This window comes from Miscanthus floridulus, chromosome 3 (assembly GCF_019320115.1).
Source record: "Miscanthus floridulus cultivar M001 chromosome 3, ASM1932011v1, whole genome shotgun sequence".
NCBI lineage: Eukaryota > Viridiplantae > Streptophyta > Magnoliopsida > Poales > Poaceae > Miscanthus > Miscanthus floridulus.
In genome coordinates this window covers 139685534-139700191 of record NC_089582.1, presented here as the reverse complement: position 1 = coordinate 139700191, position 14658 = coordinate 139685534, and the positions used below count along the sequence as shown (strand labels likewise).

General features: G+C 47.2%; 2 protein-coding genes across 3 annotated transcripts; one reads left to right on the top strand and one right to left on the bottom strand.

The window, feature by feature from the left end:
• Positions 1–6268: 6268 nt before the first annotated feature.
• LOC136547217 (protein FAR1-RELATED SEQUENCE 5-like) lies at positions 6269–10595 on the bottom strand. 2 transcript variants are annotated; one of them, XR_010781509.1, is made up of 6 exons: positions 10435–10595; positions 10081–10183; positions 7622–9478; positions 7488–7543; positions 7186–7251; positions 6269–6935 (listed from the first exon to the last, which is right to left on the bottom strand). XR_010781509.1 is itself a non-coding variant. In XM_066539184.1 (5 exons), exons 1-4 carry the CDS (start codon positions 10593–10595, stop codon positions 7517–7519), a joined length of 2148 nt encoding a protein of 715 aa, XP_066395281.1. In that variant the 3' UTR covers positions 6271–6935; positions 7488–7516. The 2 variants fall into 2 exon arrangements, 1 of the variants encoding a protein (XP_066395281.1); XM_066539184.1 differs by lacking the exon at positions 7186–7251 and having other exon boundaries at positions 6271–6935.
• A 370-nt stretch (positions 10596–10965) lies between these two features.
• On the top strand, positions 10966–14351 carry LOC136547216 (DNA-directed RNA polymerases II, IV and V subunit 9A-like). Its single transcript, XM_066539183.1, has 4 exons — positions 10966–11072; positions 11174–11249; positions 13212–13370; positions 13940–14351. Exons 1-4 carry the CDS (start codon positions 11044–11046, stop codon positions 14018–14020), a joined length of 345 nt encoding a protein of 114 aa, XP_066395280.1. The 5' UTR covers positions 10966–11043; the 3' UTR covers positions 14021–14351.
• The last annotated feature ends 307 nt before the right edge of the window (positions 14352–14658 follow it).

Genomic DNA, 14658 nt, shown 5'->3' with positions numbered 1-14658 from the left:
TTATCCGTCGAATGTTTGACACCCGCATGAAGTATTAAATATAAACTAAAAAAATAACTAATTGCACAGATTACGACTACTTTACGAGACGAATCTTTTAAGCTTAATTAGTCCATGATTTGACAGTAAAGTGCTACAGTACACACGTATGCTGATGACAGATTAATTAGGCTTAATAAATTAGTCTCGTGCTTCACTGACGGATTCTATAATTTATTTTTTTATTAGCATCCGAACACCCCATATAAGATTTTTTATTTTTAACACTTTTTATAAACTAATTTTAAATCTAACACTGTTTTATTTTTTTCCAAAACTAACACTTTTTCGCGTCTATTTCCCTGGCGCGGCGAAACGTCTGTGCCGCACCATGTATGGTGGCGCGGCGAGGGGGATGACGTGACGACGACCGGGGCGCTGACCGGTGACGTGGCAGGTTCTGTCGTGCCATAGCCCACGGCACGGCACTGACGTGCCAAGGCCCACGGCGCGGCACTGACACGCCAAGACCCACGGCGCGGCAGGACCTGGACGCAGACAGAAGCCGACCAGCCTCAGTTGCAATTGAACGAGAGCTACTGTCGGTGCTGTAAACAACTACAAGTGCTGTCGCGACGCATTAAAACGAATATGAAGCAAATAAATGGAGTCCGTGCGCAAGTTGACAAGTTGCCACATAACATTTTTATTGGTTCGACATAAGTTCGACATAACCAACTAAGTCTGCAAGTTTCGAACGGCAATATTCGTTCGATATAAGTTCGACATAACTAACTAAGTCCCAGGAGTGTAAGGATCCCTCGGATGTCTCTGTCTCTTCGGATTTTTAGGCAACACATTGAAAGTGTAGCCAACGTCGGTGTCGTCGCGTTGTCAGTGCGTACGGCTCGTACCCTGCAAGTATATGATATGCACGATTACTTATAATCTTTATGATCATTAGTTCATGAAGCCTACGTATTTAAAGAAACTACCTTTGTTACTACCTATGAGGCTCCTTGGGTACCAAGCGAGGCACCACCTAACTAACCCATGCCGATCTCGTCCTGCTGCCATGGGTCCCACTGGTGGTGCTGTATGCGGAAGCCTAGGGGGTTGTCGTCGTCGTCATCGTCCTCCTCATTTGCAGGGTCCTTCCCAGCGCTATAATATGGTGGTGTACGCACAGCGGAAGCGGCGCCTGTCACCGGCTGAAAAGAGCTGGCTGGTGTCGTCAAAGAGCCAGAAGACGTGGCACCCGACCGCGCTGGGTAATCGGGTTCCACCCAAGGAGTGTCCATGCAGCTCAACTTCTGAGCTAGCTTCCTGCAGCTCCGCTTCACCTTCTGCATGAATAGACGTTAAAGTTAGTGCATTTCTCAAACGTATATGCACCAAAGAAATATTTTTGGAACGGACAAGTTTATGTTTACCTCCACAAAAATCTCGAGAACACCTGGCCCCTGCCCTCTAGACTCGTGAAGCCGAAACGCTGCTTCATTGGACAGCCTTGACAATTGTGTCAACTGGGTATAGAAACACGGTTGGACAGTTTTAGTACACATACTTAATACCAAATGGATAACAAATTGTACCATTCGAGTATCTTACCACGTATCTTTGAAGCCACCGTGCGTGGCCGAAGGGCGCGACGGGCGGCTGGAGGGGGTGGCGCGCGGGTGCGGCGGGCGCAGCGGGCGGTCGACGTTCGTGGCGCGCCGGCGTTCGTGGTGCGTGCGGGCACGGCGGGCGCCAAAGAATAGGGCGGCGACATGGCTTCTTGATGCCCCAGCGGTGATCTGCTCGCTTTGGGGCGGAGACCACACGCGCACATAGCAGGGCGGCGGCGTGGCACCCTTTTGTGGTCGCCGGCGAACTCGTGAAGGAGCCCGACGACGCCATCTTAGTTCTTAAGGTAAGTGAAAAGCGTCTTACTGATCTTAGGGTTGGGGATTGTTACCGAATTTGGGTAATTTGTATTCCTAGGGTTCGGATTTAGGCAAAAACTGGGGCTTAGTGTTGAAGTTGATTCGACTCCCCTCCTTCTCGGTGCTTAAGCGAAACCCTATATTCTGATTTGGCTTAAAGAACTTTGAATCAGACAAATCCGATGCTATTTAGATCTTAACCATACACTAATTAGGTCTTAGGGTTCAAGAATTAGGCTAAGCGGCTTCTCGGATACTAAGTGTTAGAACTTATACTTAGACAAGATCTTAATTAACCTAATTATAGGAACGCCTAAACTGAAATTAGCACTTAATTAGGACTTTAATCAATCTTACTCGCTTGAAGATGCACCTAGGGCCGCGATGACCTTCGTCTGCTGGATGCAGGCACACTGTCGTCGATGTAGAGTCGCGGTATGGTTCTGGGCATCGTCGTCGTGGTGGCATGCGGGCGCGGCGGGCGCAGCGGGCGGTCGGCGTTCGTGGCGCGGCCGGCGCGACGGGCGACGTGCGGCCGTGGCCGGTGTTAGGCGCGGCGGGCGGCCAGGCGGCCAGGTGGGCAGGCGCGGCGGCGGGCAGGCAGACAGAGGGAGGGCGGCTCGCGAGCGATATTTACCTGGGACTGCCGCATCGTGAGGGATGGCGCGGCACTGCCGCGCCAAGATCGGTGGCGCGGCAGACCCTGCCACGTCACCGGTCAATGCCCCGATCGTCGTCACGTCATCCCCCTCACCGTGCCACCATGCATGCGCGCGGCACAGGCGTTTCGCCGCGCCAGAAAAATAGGGGCGGACAAAAGTGTTAGTTTTGGGGGGAAAACAGTGTTAGATTTAAAATTAGTTTACAAAAAAATGTTAAAAATAAAAAAATTGCCATATAACACTTGATGGGACACATAAAACTTACCTAGGAACTAAAAAGGCCTGATTAACTTGACCGGGCTTAGCCTCGAGATTCGCGCCCGTTAGAGGATCTCTGTTAACTGTCATTCAATCATGTGCTATCGGGTCTGTTCGGTTGGTACTAAAGCCGTCTAAAGTTGTTTTGTTGTGAGAAAAAAATACTATAGATTATAGCTGATAAGCCGGCTGATAAGTTCAAGCGAGCATTTCTTTGTCAGAGATGACAGTGCTGGAGGCATACGTGGTGCACAATGGCATCCTCTTTCCGGATAATCTCGAGCTAGCCTAGTAGTACAAATTAGCAAGTCTTTTCTTCTGATAAAGCGATCTTATCACTTTTCTACATTCTGATAATAGAAGCGCAAAGATAAAGCAGCAGTTTTGGTTGAATGATCGATCGAGCTACTCCAACAGTTTTTTTTTTTTTGCACTGCAAGAATAATTTGGATCCGAAACTCGTCTGTACACTGTACAGGTCTTTATGTTCCGAATATATTCTTTCGAAAATCGGCTGAGAACTACTACTCGTAGTAAAATTTTAGGTAACCCGTCGCAGGATCGCCGGGGCCGGGAAAAACGGAGCCCTTGCAATCGCAGGCATGCATGATGAAACGCTGAAAATGGTTTCCTGACACATCTCAATGCAGTGATTACGGCAAGGCAAGGAGTAGCAATGTAGCATGCATGCTAATCTCCCACACCCGCAGACGCAGACGCGAAGTAATCACGTATTATCAGTCATCAGACGTCGTCTCGTCGTCCCCGTGAGGTTGCTTTGGAGCCAAGTCCTAATTAATGGCGCGCCTGACTTTAAGCTTCGTCAGAAAATGCAGACAAAGGCTCGTTCGGCTTCATAAAACTGGTTGAAAAACACTGTTCTGACTAAATTATTGTGAGAGAAAAACACCGTTCTGGTTGAAAAAATAAACCGGTTTGTGGTAAGCCGAACGGGCCCTTGCCACTAGCAACAGCAACCACGTCGCTTTGTTCCATCCATCTCTTTGGCCGCTGCTTCGCGCGAAAGACGAAAGAGACGAGCCGAGATTTGCAGGCCCGGCAGCTGATTATATATCTTGACGTTTATATTTGTCTGCTCACAAAGAAAAAGCAGAGCGCAATTAGTAAGTAGGTCATGGAGCCACTGAATATGAAATGGCGTCAGGTACCAGCCTTTTTCTCTGAATGGAGCTGCAGGATGGCAGAAAAGGGGCAGCGGGGAGGTGAGCCGGAGCCGGTGACGAGACCCGGCGTTTGTTTTCAATCGCCGGCGACGAGGACTGAGCAACTACCGGGACGTTGGCAACGGCGGCCCTTTTTTTCTTTCTTTGTTGACCCCGTTTTTTTCCCACTACGTTTGCAGTACAGAGACAGTGCCAAGTGATTCCCGTCAGAAATGGATGCGCGTACGATTAAAGGTGCCTGCAGCCTGCTGCATCGGCGAATCAGTGCAGTGGTGGTGGCTGATGACTCGTTGTGAAGCTGAACCTGAAGGTGCGAGACAGGGCAGGCACCTTCTGGTCCCTTGTTGATAGAGGAACGGAAAGGCTTGAGCATGTGACTGACTGGAACAGCATGGATCATTTCTCTCCCCCTAGATGGAATGTGGCTTTGGCACCATTTTAATCTGTACCGGTACCAATGTACTCGTACAAAGTGAGCTTAACAATAGTGAATTCTTCCTACTAGGACTAGGATAGGAGTACTGCTAATAATGCACAGAGTGTGGTCATTCGTAACAGCTTTTTATTTCTACAGAAGAAAGGCCAAACAGAGCGGGGGGAGGAAATCATGGAGCTTTGGACGGGCACGGCGGAGGCTAGCTTCCGAGGAGGCACGTACACGTACGCACGCCGGCCGCCGCAAAGACAGCTGCAGCCTGCAGAAGAAAGGCTGCTGCTGAGTGGTGACGCCGAGCTAGGAAGCCCACAGGCCACAGCATGTGGACGGGTCCAACCAAAACCAACGGCTCGTGCCCGCTCGACTCCAGGCAGCTAGCGCCTAGCGGCGGTCGGGCGGTGAAAAGCCGATCGAGGGCGGGGCGGCCGCGCAGGTTGGCGTCACATGCGCCCTGTCCGGCGCGTGGCGTGGGCGCAGGGCAATCTCTGTGCTGTGTGACCTGTGAGCCGAGGCGCTGAGCTCTGGCCTCCGGTGCTCTGGCCGGTGCAGGCGCAGCGTTGTCGGTGGCTTGCAACACTGCACGAGGAGAGTGCGCCCGCGGTCCATACTCCATCGTTTCTAGAGCGGAAAAATCAACCACTTCTCCCGAACAATTACGCCCCACTCCGACGCGGAATAAAAAGACCAAAACAGGACGAGCTCTACTACCAAACAGCCTGCTACGTACGTTTTTGGCACCTTTTCAAAGGTTGGCCACCGACTCACCGAGGCCGTCTAAACATGTCCGGGCGTCAGCAGCCACCCTCTCGGCTCCCGCCTAATCTGCGGCGATCGATCAGGCGCTAAGCGTCGCCCCATCGTGTGCCCATCGATCTTCCAAAGGGCGGCCTGATTACACGCGGCGAGGGATAGGGTAGGGTAGGACTGGACTGAGACGAGGGATTCGGCGACGGGGCGAGAGGGCACGCACGCACTTGTCACTGTCTCCTCTTTAGCATCCATCCATCATCTTCAAATCAAATCAAAAAGAGAATTAGGCAGGACGCAAGCCATCACCCTGGGAAGCACGAATACGAGTAAGCATCATCAGGCATGGACCACGAGCCTACCCAACCATCTTTTGTTCCTGATTGGTGAGTTCTTGGCGCCCAGCAGCACGCTGCTGTGCTCCAACCGAGGACAAGCACAAGCCAGTGCCTGCACCGCCGGGTCACTCGCTCGTCACCCTGCCACATCGCTCGCCCATCAGTCCAGTCGGCGGCTGCGACGTCCCGGTCGCTGGCCGCATGCTCTCTCTGAGCCTCTGATGATGCTCAGACGGGGCCGCGCGGGGAGCCTGTGTTGAGCCAGCGCCACGCCAATGGAACAGTGCTAACGGTCGCTCGCTCACCATCGACGGACACGGACACCGTCGCAGGACAGGGACAGGGAGGACCATCCTAATGCTTCATTAGCCTGGGAGGGAGATCACTGAACCACACTACAGAGGTGCTGCATCATTGGCTGGCCAGCCCCAGCCACCAGTTGGCGACCTGCCAAAGTATGTGACTGTACCATGGATCACATGCACGCTCAAAGATGTTCATGGCCGTTGCGTTGGTGCCTCGCAGTCAGTCACAGAAGGGTTATGTATGTAGCTGCCCACGCCAGCTCAAGGTTCTTAATCACAACACAAGGGGGAAATAACAAGAGCTCTTTGATTGGCTATTTCATGGGACACATGCTGCTGACACCATGGAACCTGCGATAATGATGCGAGATACGGATGACATTTGCAAGTTGTTGTAATGCAATGCAAATGTGGTATACGGTCATGAACCATGAAACAGGAACATCACCTTCCGAACCAGATATAGCAAGCATACCAGGCCTCAGGGCTCAGGCCACAGCATCGCTGTCCGCCGTCGCGCCAAGGCTGCTCTGGCTTGCCCCCAACGCTTCAATGCACGAGCCATCCAGCTCAGCTGCAGGCGAAATGAAGCCCCCAGATCTGAATCTAACTGAAACTGTACTCAACTCCGGTATCATGCATGAGGGGTCTACTTGCTCTGCACAGGCCGGCCACAAGCTCAGGCAGTCTGCACACAGGTTTCAGACGCATCCTCTTCTCGAGCATAGTACAACGGTCTGTAAAAGTGCCTGAATTGCATTTTTTTTGCTCCTAATATTTATTAGGCATGCACAAAATTTCTAAATTATTTGCAGCGCAATACAAGCATTACGCTTTTAAAGTTAAAAAGCTACTCTACGGTCTATGCTAAGGATCGGTGCCTCAATAAGACAGTAACTGAAATCTCCTACGGCTGAACAATGTACAGGTTGCCCAACTTATTCAGGGGCGGTTGACAGCGGCCTAACCAATGCTTCCATGGCCAACAATGCGGAGTCTTACAAGGTAAAAACATGGGTGCTTGATGATGGCCGGTCCAATGCTTCAATAGCCAACGTTGTGGAGTCTTGCAAGGTAAACACATTGTTGGCATTAACCCTGCATCACGATTCAAGCAAGTTGATGAGTTAGACAACAGAATCGAAAGCGCATGAAACTGTTTTATCAAAATGTTTTGGCTGTCTTTCTAGAAGAACGTCAAGGTCTCTCATAAGGGCAACAACGCACAGAAAATTCAACAGCCACAAGCCCACACAGTTAGGAAATCCAGAAGAAAGGCCACTCAAGTCCTCAAGCAAAGATGTCAAAAGTCTAAATGCATGGAGCTCAAAGATGATTTCTTACTAACCCTTGCTGTGGATTCGGCTTGTATTCAGATCGTTCGTTCTATCTCAATATATTGACGTGCAGCTATCTGTATGTTCGAGAAAAAAAAGATGATTTCTTGTTGGCATGCACGAAAAGTTTAGGTTTGTTGGGATGACATGTTTCTTTTGGACTCATCAGGTTCTTTCCATGTTCTAAGATGAACCAATAAAACCAGATGGGTCGAGAACTAACCCAGATACAATTAATTGAAAATGGTACAGGGCATACGGAAATTCATCTCAAGCATAAAAGATAGGAAATTACTGAAACGAGTTGTAATACCTGCATTAAGAGCTTCTATGAGATGAATTCTAATGCATATTAGAAACAGAAGCATCCTGCATTAAAAGAAGACATCAGCCAGAATAAATACAGGGGAAAACACTTTGTACAGACAAGTATAGGAAGCTACTTACTTGAATCATTGCACTGAAGCTCTGAAGCCCATGGTGATTTAAAGGAGGAGCAGGGACATTCAATGACGACCCATTGGCATCTGTTGCATTACCTTCATTGTCTTCATCCGCAGATTTTGCAGTCCTTCTCCATCGCTTCAACATATATTTTTGAGGTAGCGCTTTGATATTTCTGTAATCTAGCACCTTCAACACGTGAAAGCATGGGATACCCATAAACTCAAACTTCCTACAAGTGCACACACAGGAGCAATCACTTGAATCAAATCGAACAAAGTGTTCCTTGGATTTCTCAGATGAAGCAACCTTGTACTCAGATGCCGTCCCAGCCTCCCCACAACTGAATAACACAGAGTCCATGAATAGCTCAAACTCTTTACGAAAGATCTCAAACACCACTGGGGTATATGTATGAGCAGTTTGCTTTAACATCTTGGCTGGGGGTATTCTTGGATAGCTCTGACTAGCTTGGAAGTCAGCTTGCAGCTCAGCATAGCGATGTTCATCCACTGCTCTTTCATAGTGCTTGAAGAAGGACAGCAGCTCCAATTGAGGACTCAAGAATTTCTTCAAAATACTACTGAAACTCTCGGCTTGAAGTGCACTTATGATGTCAGCACAAAATATATGTCTATCATATGCCAAGGCCCATTGTTCCTTCTCAGCAAACACTTTAGACAACCATTCATTATGTCTAAGATCATACTTTTCCAGCATACTTCTCCATGAAAACACGAATTCATCTTCATCCTCATAGCCAAAGACACATTTGCTAAAGTCCTTTGCAAATGTCTTCGAACCTTGGAAAACATGATTGAGGTGCTTAAGAGAAGAATTCTGATACACATGCCAAGCACAAATTCGTTGAGTGGTACTTGGCCAAGCAGCTGCCATTGCACTACTCAATGGAATAGATTGATCTATCAAAGCTACTGCAGGCTGTTTTCCATGCATAGCGATCTTAAAACTCTCAAAAAGCCACTTGTATGATTCAAATGATTCATCATAAAGCATAGCTGCACCAAAAATAATTGTTTGTTTATGGTGATTCACACCAAGGAATAACGCAAGTGGTCTACCATATCCATTTATTTTGTATGTTGTATCTAAGCAGAGCACATCACTGAAATAGTTGAAGTCATCTCTAGATTTTTGGTCTGCCCAAAAGAAGTTAGTCAGTTTGTCATCCTCATCGATTTGTATAGTGTAAAAGAACGAGGGGTTGTCCATTTGCATTGTCTGTAAATACTTCAATATTGCTCCACCATCACCAGGTTGCATGGCCTTCATACGCTTCGAACGGAGATAATTCTTGTAATCAGCTGGGAGGAGAGAGATACTCCGAAGGAAACTGACTTGTCTCACAACAAGATCACCGGTTGCTTTTGTTGTTGGTGTCACTACAGAATCATCTGATAGTTCTGCTTCTCCAGACTGAAGTTCTGTCAATATCCTCTGCGACCTTAACATATGCATTGTTGAAGGAGGGGCTAGCTGATGATTGTGGTCTGCTTTAAAATCAGTTACTCTATACTTGCAGTCTGGTGTGACTTTTATAATCAATCTCGCCGGGCAACCGATTCGTGTATCCAATCTTGGCTTCTTTGCTTCCAGTGATTTTTTATCCCTGTTGTAGCCTTCTCTTGAGCACACAAAAGTTCTTACTTTGGTAATATTTTCCGAAGATTTGTGTGATGTACTTTTCCTAACGCTAAAGCCAACATGCCCAGCATATTTGTTGTAGAATTCGTATGCCTTTTCCTCACTCACAAATTCCATGCCTACCTCTGGAACCAGCTTCACAAGTGAAGCCTCATCTATGGGTGGTTCAGCTTCTATCATTCTTCTCATTTTCCCCTGGAAACGAATCATAAAATGTTTTAGCAGTAGGTAAGGGCACAATGAGGCATATTTCATTGCAGATTTTACTCAACATGCCAAAATGGGAGGAAAATGGCCATCAGAACAGCAATCTTAGCCATAATGGAAGAAAAGTGACTAAAACACTGCACTATGCAGATCAAGGAGGCAAACAGTCAGAACATTTGACACGTATTTCATGATTGTCAAAGATAACGGGTCAATAGTTCCTTTTGGAAAGAAGTTGTACCGCTGCAGCCAAAAATGTATGACCTGCCATTCTGCATTAGAAGTGCTATGGTTGCTTGTAGGTTGCAACCTGTGATCGCAAGAAAAACGACAATACATAACCTCCATCTGATAAGGGATAAAATTGTCCTTACAGTGCATGACACATAGTGCAAATTACGGCACCAACAGTAGTATTGAAAAGATAGTGCTTGTGAATCATAAAGTTAACTCTATGTGAAGCTATAACATCTCCAAGAGTTGATAAAGAGAGCCCCACAACATTCAATTGCAAAACAAGTGTGGCCGAGCAAGCAACATAAAAAACAACTCTGTCATGACTGCTTCAGAACAAAAGAGCATGGCTTTACCTTCCTGTAAGCAATGCCACACGCATTGCAAAGAGTTCTTGGGCCATCAGGCCCACGCCGCATATGGGGCGTCGCATTGCCGGATATTCCGCACCGCAAGCACCTGATGGAATCACAGTAAAGGAATGACAAAATCAAACACCGGGATTTAACGCAACCATTTGTGAAATAGGAGGAGCATAATAAAAATAAGAAGTCCAAAGTGGAGCGGACTGTCACTGCTCCTCAGCAAGCAAGCAAGGAACGCGCAGAGGCGAGACCATTCCTTCGCCCAGCGCCATCGACTGCGACTAAACACCAGTGATTTGCAACAAGCACAGCAAAAAGAGGCAGCTCTTGGGCGCGGCCACGTACCGCACGTGGCCCTCGAGGCCGTCATCGGCGTTATCGCGTAGGAGCTCCAGCTCCTGCTCCGCCGGCTGCGCGCCGTACGGCTGCAGCTCCCCTCCGCCCCCATCCGGGGCCACTAGCATGTGCATCATTGCATCACCGCCCTGCCATGGCCAAATCCGCATAAAAGAAAATCCTCCAAAAATATAAAAAAAATCGAAAAAAATAGCGAACGAGTTGGATTCGGACTGGAGGAGGTACCGGGAGGTAGTCTGTAGCGAAATTGTGAGCGATTTTCGCGATTTTTTTCGGCCGTTCCGGATTGGAGTTAGGGTTTGGAGCGGGGAGACGACGAGCAGACGCAGGGGAGCAGGAGCGGAGGGGTCAGCGGGATCCGGTGCGGCAACGGGGTAGGTGGCCCTCGTGCGGCAGCGTCCAACGTCCGACGCGTGTACTCGTCCGGCCTCAGATGGGGCCAGACTCGTTGTTCTATGCTCACTGGCACGTGGGGTCAACGTGGCCCACCTGCCAGGAGCCGCTGAGTGAAAAGGAGCACAAGGGAGTAGCCGAGAAAGGGGACAAGCAGCAGTCAAGCAGCGGAAGGCGAGAGGGTCGGGGCGCGACGAGGCCACCATGAGCACTCTCAAGTTCTGCCGCGAATGGTAAAAGCGACGAAATTTTTTGGCATTCGTGTCCAGTGTCTGCTCTTCGGTATAGGGATCGGGTTCATATTTTCATTGTCTCTGCTCTGTTTTCGCCGCAGCAACAACATGCTGTACCCGCGGGAGGACAAGGAGACGCGCACCCTCCTCTACGCGTGCCAATCTTGCGAGCATGAGGTGGATCCCTTGTTCGTCCTCAGATTTATCCATTCTTTTTCCAGATTTTGTTATTGATTCGGGGAAACCCTAGGGTCCCTTAGGGAGCGGGGAAGTCAGGTTGGTTATTTGAACAGCATACAGTATCCCGTTTAGCATGTGGGTTTAGTGATCTGTTGCGTAAGGATGGATGCGGATATGGTCTGGTGGCACATTGTTTCTGTTGTGATTTCTTCATTCACGGTGATTGTTTTTTTTTTCTTTCAAACCGGAGGTATCCCCATTTCCATTAGACATAACGGAAATACAGAGTTTTCGTAGACTGTTTCAGAGGTAACAGAAAAAAGACAGGCCAGACCTAGCAGACTCACAACCTCCATCTACTCTTAAGTTTTCGACCTTGGCAGGTGATACTAACCAAAAGACGCTATCACTAACGTCAAACCAACCTCCCAGACTCAACAGAGAGTTAACAGACGGTACAGAAACGAACAAACAGCAAATGACAAAGACAGTCTCAGAATCTTGAAAAGCTTCTTGCCCTTTCTTCTTCATTCCTGTGTATTGTCATCCGGCTTGTCCTCCAGAAGCAGTCTTCCTTCGTTGTGATTGTTTTCTTCTTCACGGTGATTGTTTTAGGCTGGCAATCACGCTATTGCCTTTTCTGCACCTGAATTTTGGTTTGTGATGGTACCTCCTTTGGTTCTGCTGAAAGTGCTGGTGCTTTGTTTCTTGAGCTTGCACAGATGACTCATTGTTGCTTTAACTGTTACCTAAAAAAGTTCAGTTCGGCTCAAAATACTGCTTTAATCGAGTAGTGTTTACAGCATTTCTGGTTTGTGGTCTCCTAACAACGTGGCCAGTCTCTGTGATACAAGCCTAACCCATGTTCAAGAAATACTCCTTAGTCAAAATGAAGCTGAAATGTCTATAAAATTATTTGTTGTAGACTTAGTTAAGTAGTGAGAAAATGAGTTTGCAAGGTTCTGAGATGCTCGAGGGTTCCAGGTTCCTTGACCAAGAAGAATTTCATGCCAAGAGAGTAGTATCCCTATCCATTCTGATGCTTTATTTGCCACTACATGTTTATTATTTTTTCAGTTGTGTTAACCTTGATCCTTGTGATTGCAATATTGTCTATCATCTGATATATCAATCAAAGTTTTCAACATGGCTACTCATTGTAGGCTGTGATCTCGTTAAATGGACAGCACGGTTCCCAGTGGAGGATCCTTCACTAATGCATTTTGGGAGGACTATACCAGCTAACAACATGAAAAATTATTGAGCCTTCTTATATCTTTTTTGCATTACCACCATTCCATTTATTTTGCTCTTTCCTTTCTGTTGTGCCACTAGTAGCATTAGCACCGTTCCTAGGTGATTCGGGGGGGGGGGGCACGTCTCGCCTTACCATCCTAACTCTGTCACCTGTGCACGTATTTTACCATCCTAACTCTGTCACCTGCGCACGTATTGTTGAAAAACTATTTTGAATCAGTGGAAGTAATTATTGAAACAGTACCAGAAATCCTCCTTTTCGATGAAGGCAGTGCCGAAGCTAGAATAAATTGAGGGGGGTGGTGCTTTTGCCTTGTGGGTGCATAGACCTACTCATTGTTTTGGCATAGAAGGTGCATATATGGTGAAATTTTAGCCAAAGTCACGATATTTTATATTTTTGAGGGGGTGTATTCGCCCCTGGATGAAGGTGAAGGAGAGCCCATCTTGAAACTGAATGGCTTTTAAATGAAGTCATGTATTGCCCTTGCTGATGCTTTTGAAGTTTACAGAACATATGAAGTAGATAGTTTTTAAGGTTTTCTTATTTCCCTAGATGCTCTTTCTTTTGTGTGCAGTAAAGTGTGAGCTTTTCTCGTTGTTTATTTTAACATACAATTTTCATTCAAATTTTACATTCAATTAACAAGCTTGCTCATAGTTTCGCTGACCATTCCGTTTTTAAATCATTGATGTGAACAGGAGATTGCCACTGATACTTGTGTGTACAAAAGGGTTATCCGTAAGCCTGTTGGTGAACCCAAAGATGTCCTGAAGAATGCAGCAACTGATCCTAGTCTGCCTCGCACCAGAAGTGTTAGATGTTACAACTGCAACCATCCAGAAGCTGCTTTTTTTCAGGTTTGTATCCAGATGCTGTTTACGTGCTTTCGTTGTCGCTAAAGGTGATGGTTGTGTTATGTCATCTATACAGCTAATGCAAAAAGCATGTTGGAGTTTGTTAGTACACTGATATTCGTAATAATAATGTGTGCTGTTGCATGATTTATTCGGAATTATTGTGTCTAGGGAGGGTTTACATCTGCAGCCAAAGCCAAATTGGGTGAGATACTCCCTGTGGTATCAACCTACTGGCTACTGCATACAATAAAAGCTCGAATCAACCTGTCCAGATGGAACCAAATCAGTATTCCACAAAATTTCCATTTCCTTGGAACCATAATCTGTCATATTGTTCAAGAAGCTTGGTCCCAAATGCTGGCAGGATCCCTAATCAGTTATGATTAGTAGAAGCTACCTGGTTTCCCTGGACCTCTCGCATATGAGGTCACTCATCGCATGCCTTTGGAACATAGCTGTGATAGCTGACTCATTACTGGTGGTTTTGGAATCCTTCATAGATTCATTTTATCATAGTTGCACTTGATTTTTGTGCCGTTACATGTAATGCTGATACATTGAACTCTCAGGCCCCAACTTCGGGAGAGCAAGCCATGACACTGTACTTCATCTGCTGCAACCCAAGCTGCGGCCACAGGTGGAGGGACTGAGAAGGGTCTGGATCCTGCTTTCCTAGAAGGATCACTCCAGAAAGCGTGGTAGTTCTTGGCATGAGCCTTCAGTCCTTCAGAAGCAGTCTGTGACTCGATCAGTCCTTCAAAAGCGTAGTAGTTCTTGGCATGAACCTCCAGTCCTTCAAAAGCGTAGTAGTACTTTGCTATAAACCTGTCGTATTGCTAGCCTATCACATAAATATTCTAGGTACATGTTGTGTCTTCAACTGACGTTTGTTGCAAGCTTATAAGCTGTAACCTCATAACAAAACAATGTTTAGGCTGGAGACATTATCTGTTCCTCATGATAAGCCAAAACTTTACAGCCGAAATCCGCTATGAAACAGAAACAAATAGGGACTGTCAGTTTCATCCACAGCCGCAGCCTAAAAAGCGGCTTGAACTGCCCAAAGCTTTATTTGCACCGTCTGTTGTGAACCATGCTCACCACCAACACACACACACCGCCAGATCTTCACCACTCACTAGCTCCTCCATGCATGAATAGACAGTAGCCAGCACCCAGCAGGACCGTTGCTTATGCGCACTGCCGTGTCTATTATTTTAACCTCCAAATAAATTCGAGCAAGTCACCTTTATATTTTTTTTTTCTCAAACATGAAGAAGTGGTGTGT

Coding starts and splice junctions, on each gene's coding strand:
- LOC136547216 (XM_066539183.1), top strand. CDS start 11,044: ATGAGCACTCTCAAGTTCTGCCGCGAATG. Junction 11,073..11,173: donor CTCAAGTTCTGCCGCGAATG/GTAAAAGCGACG, acceptor TTTTCGCCGCAG/CAACAACATGCTGTACCCGC. Junction 11,250..13,211: donor GCCAATCTTGCGAGCATGAG/GTGGATCCCTTG, acceptor TGATGTGAACAG/GAGATTGCCACTGATACTTG.
- LOC136547217 (XM_066539184.1), bottom strand. CDS start 10,595: ATGCGGATTTGGCCATGGCAGGGCGGTGATGCAATGATGCACATGCTA. Junction 9,479..10,080: donor GTGGCATTGCTTACAGGAAG/GTAAAGCCATGC, acceptor ATTCGTTTCCAG/GGGAAAATGAGAAGAATGAT. Junction 7,544..7,621: donor GCTTCAGTGCAATGATTCAA/GTAAGTAGCTTC, acceptor CTTTTAATGCAG/GATGCTTCTGTTTCTAATAT.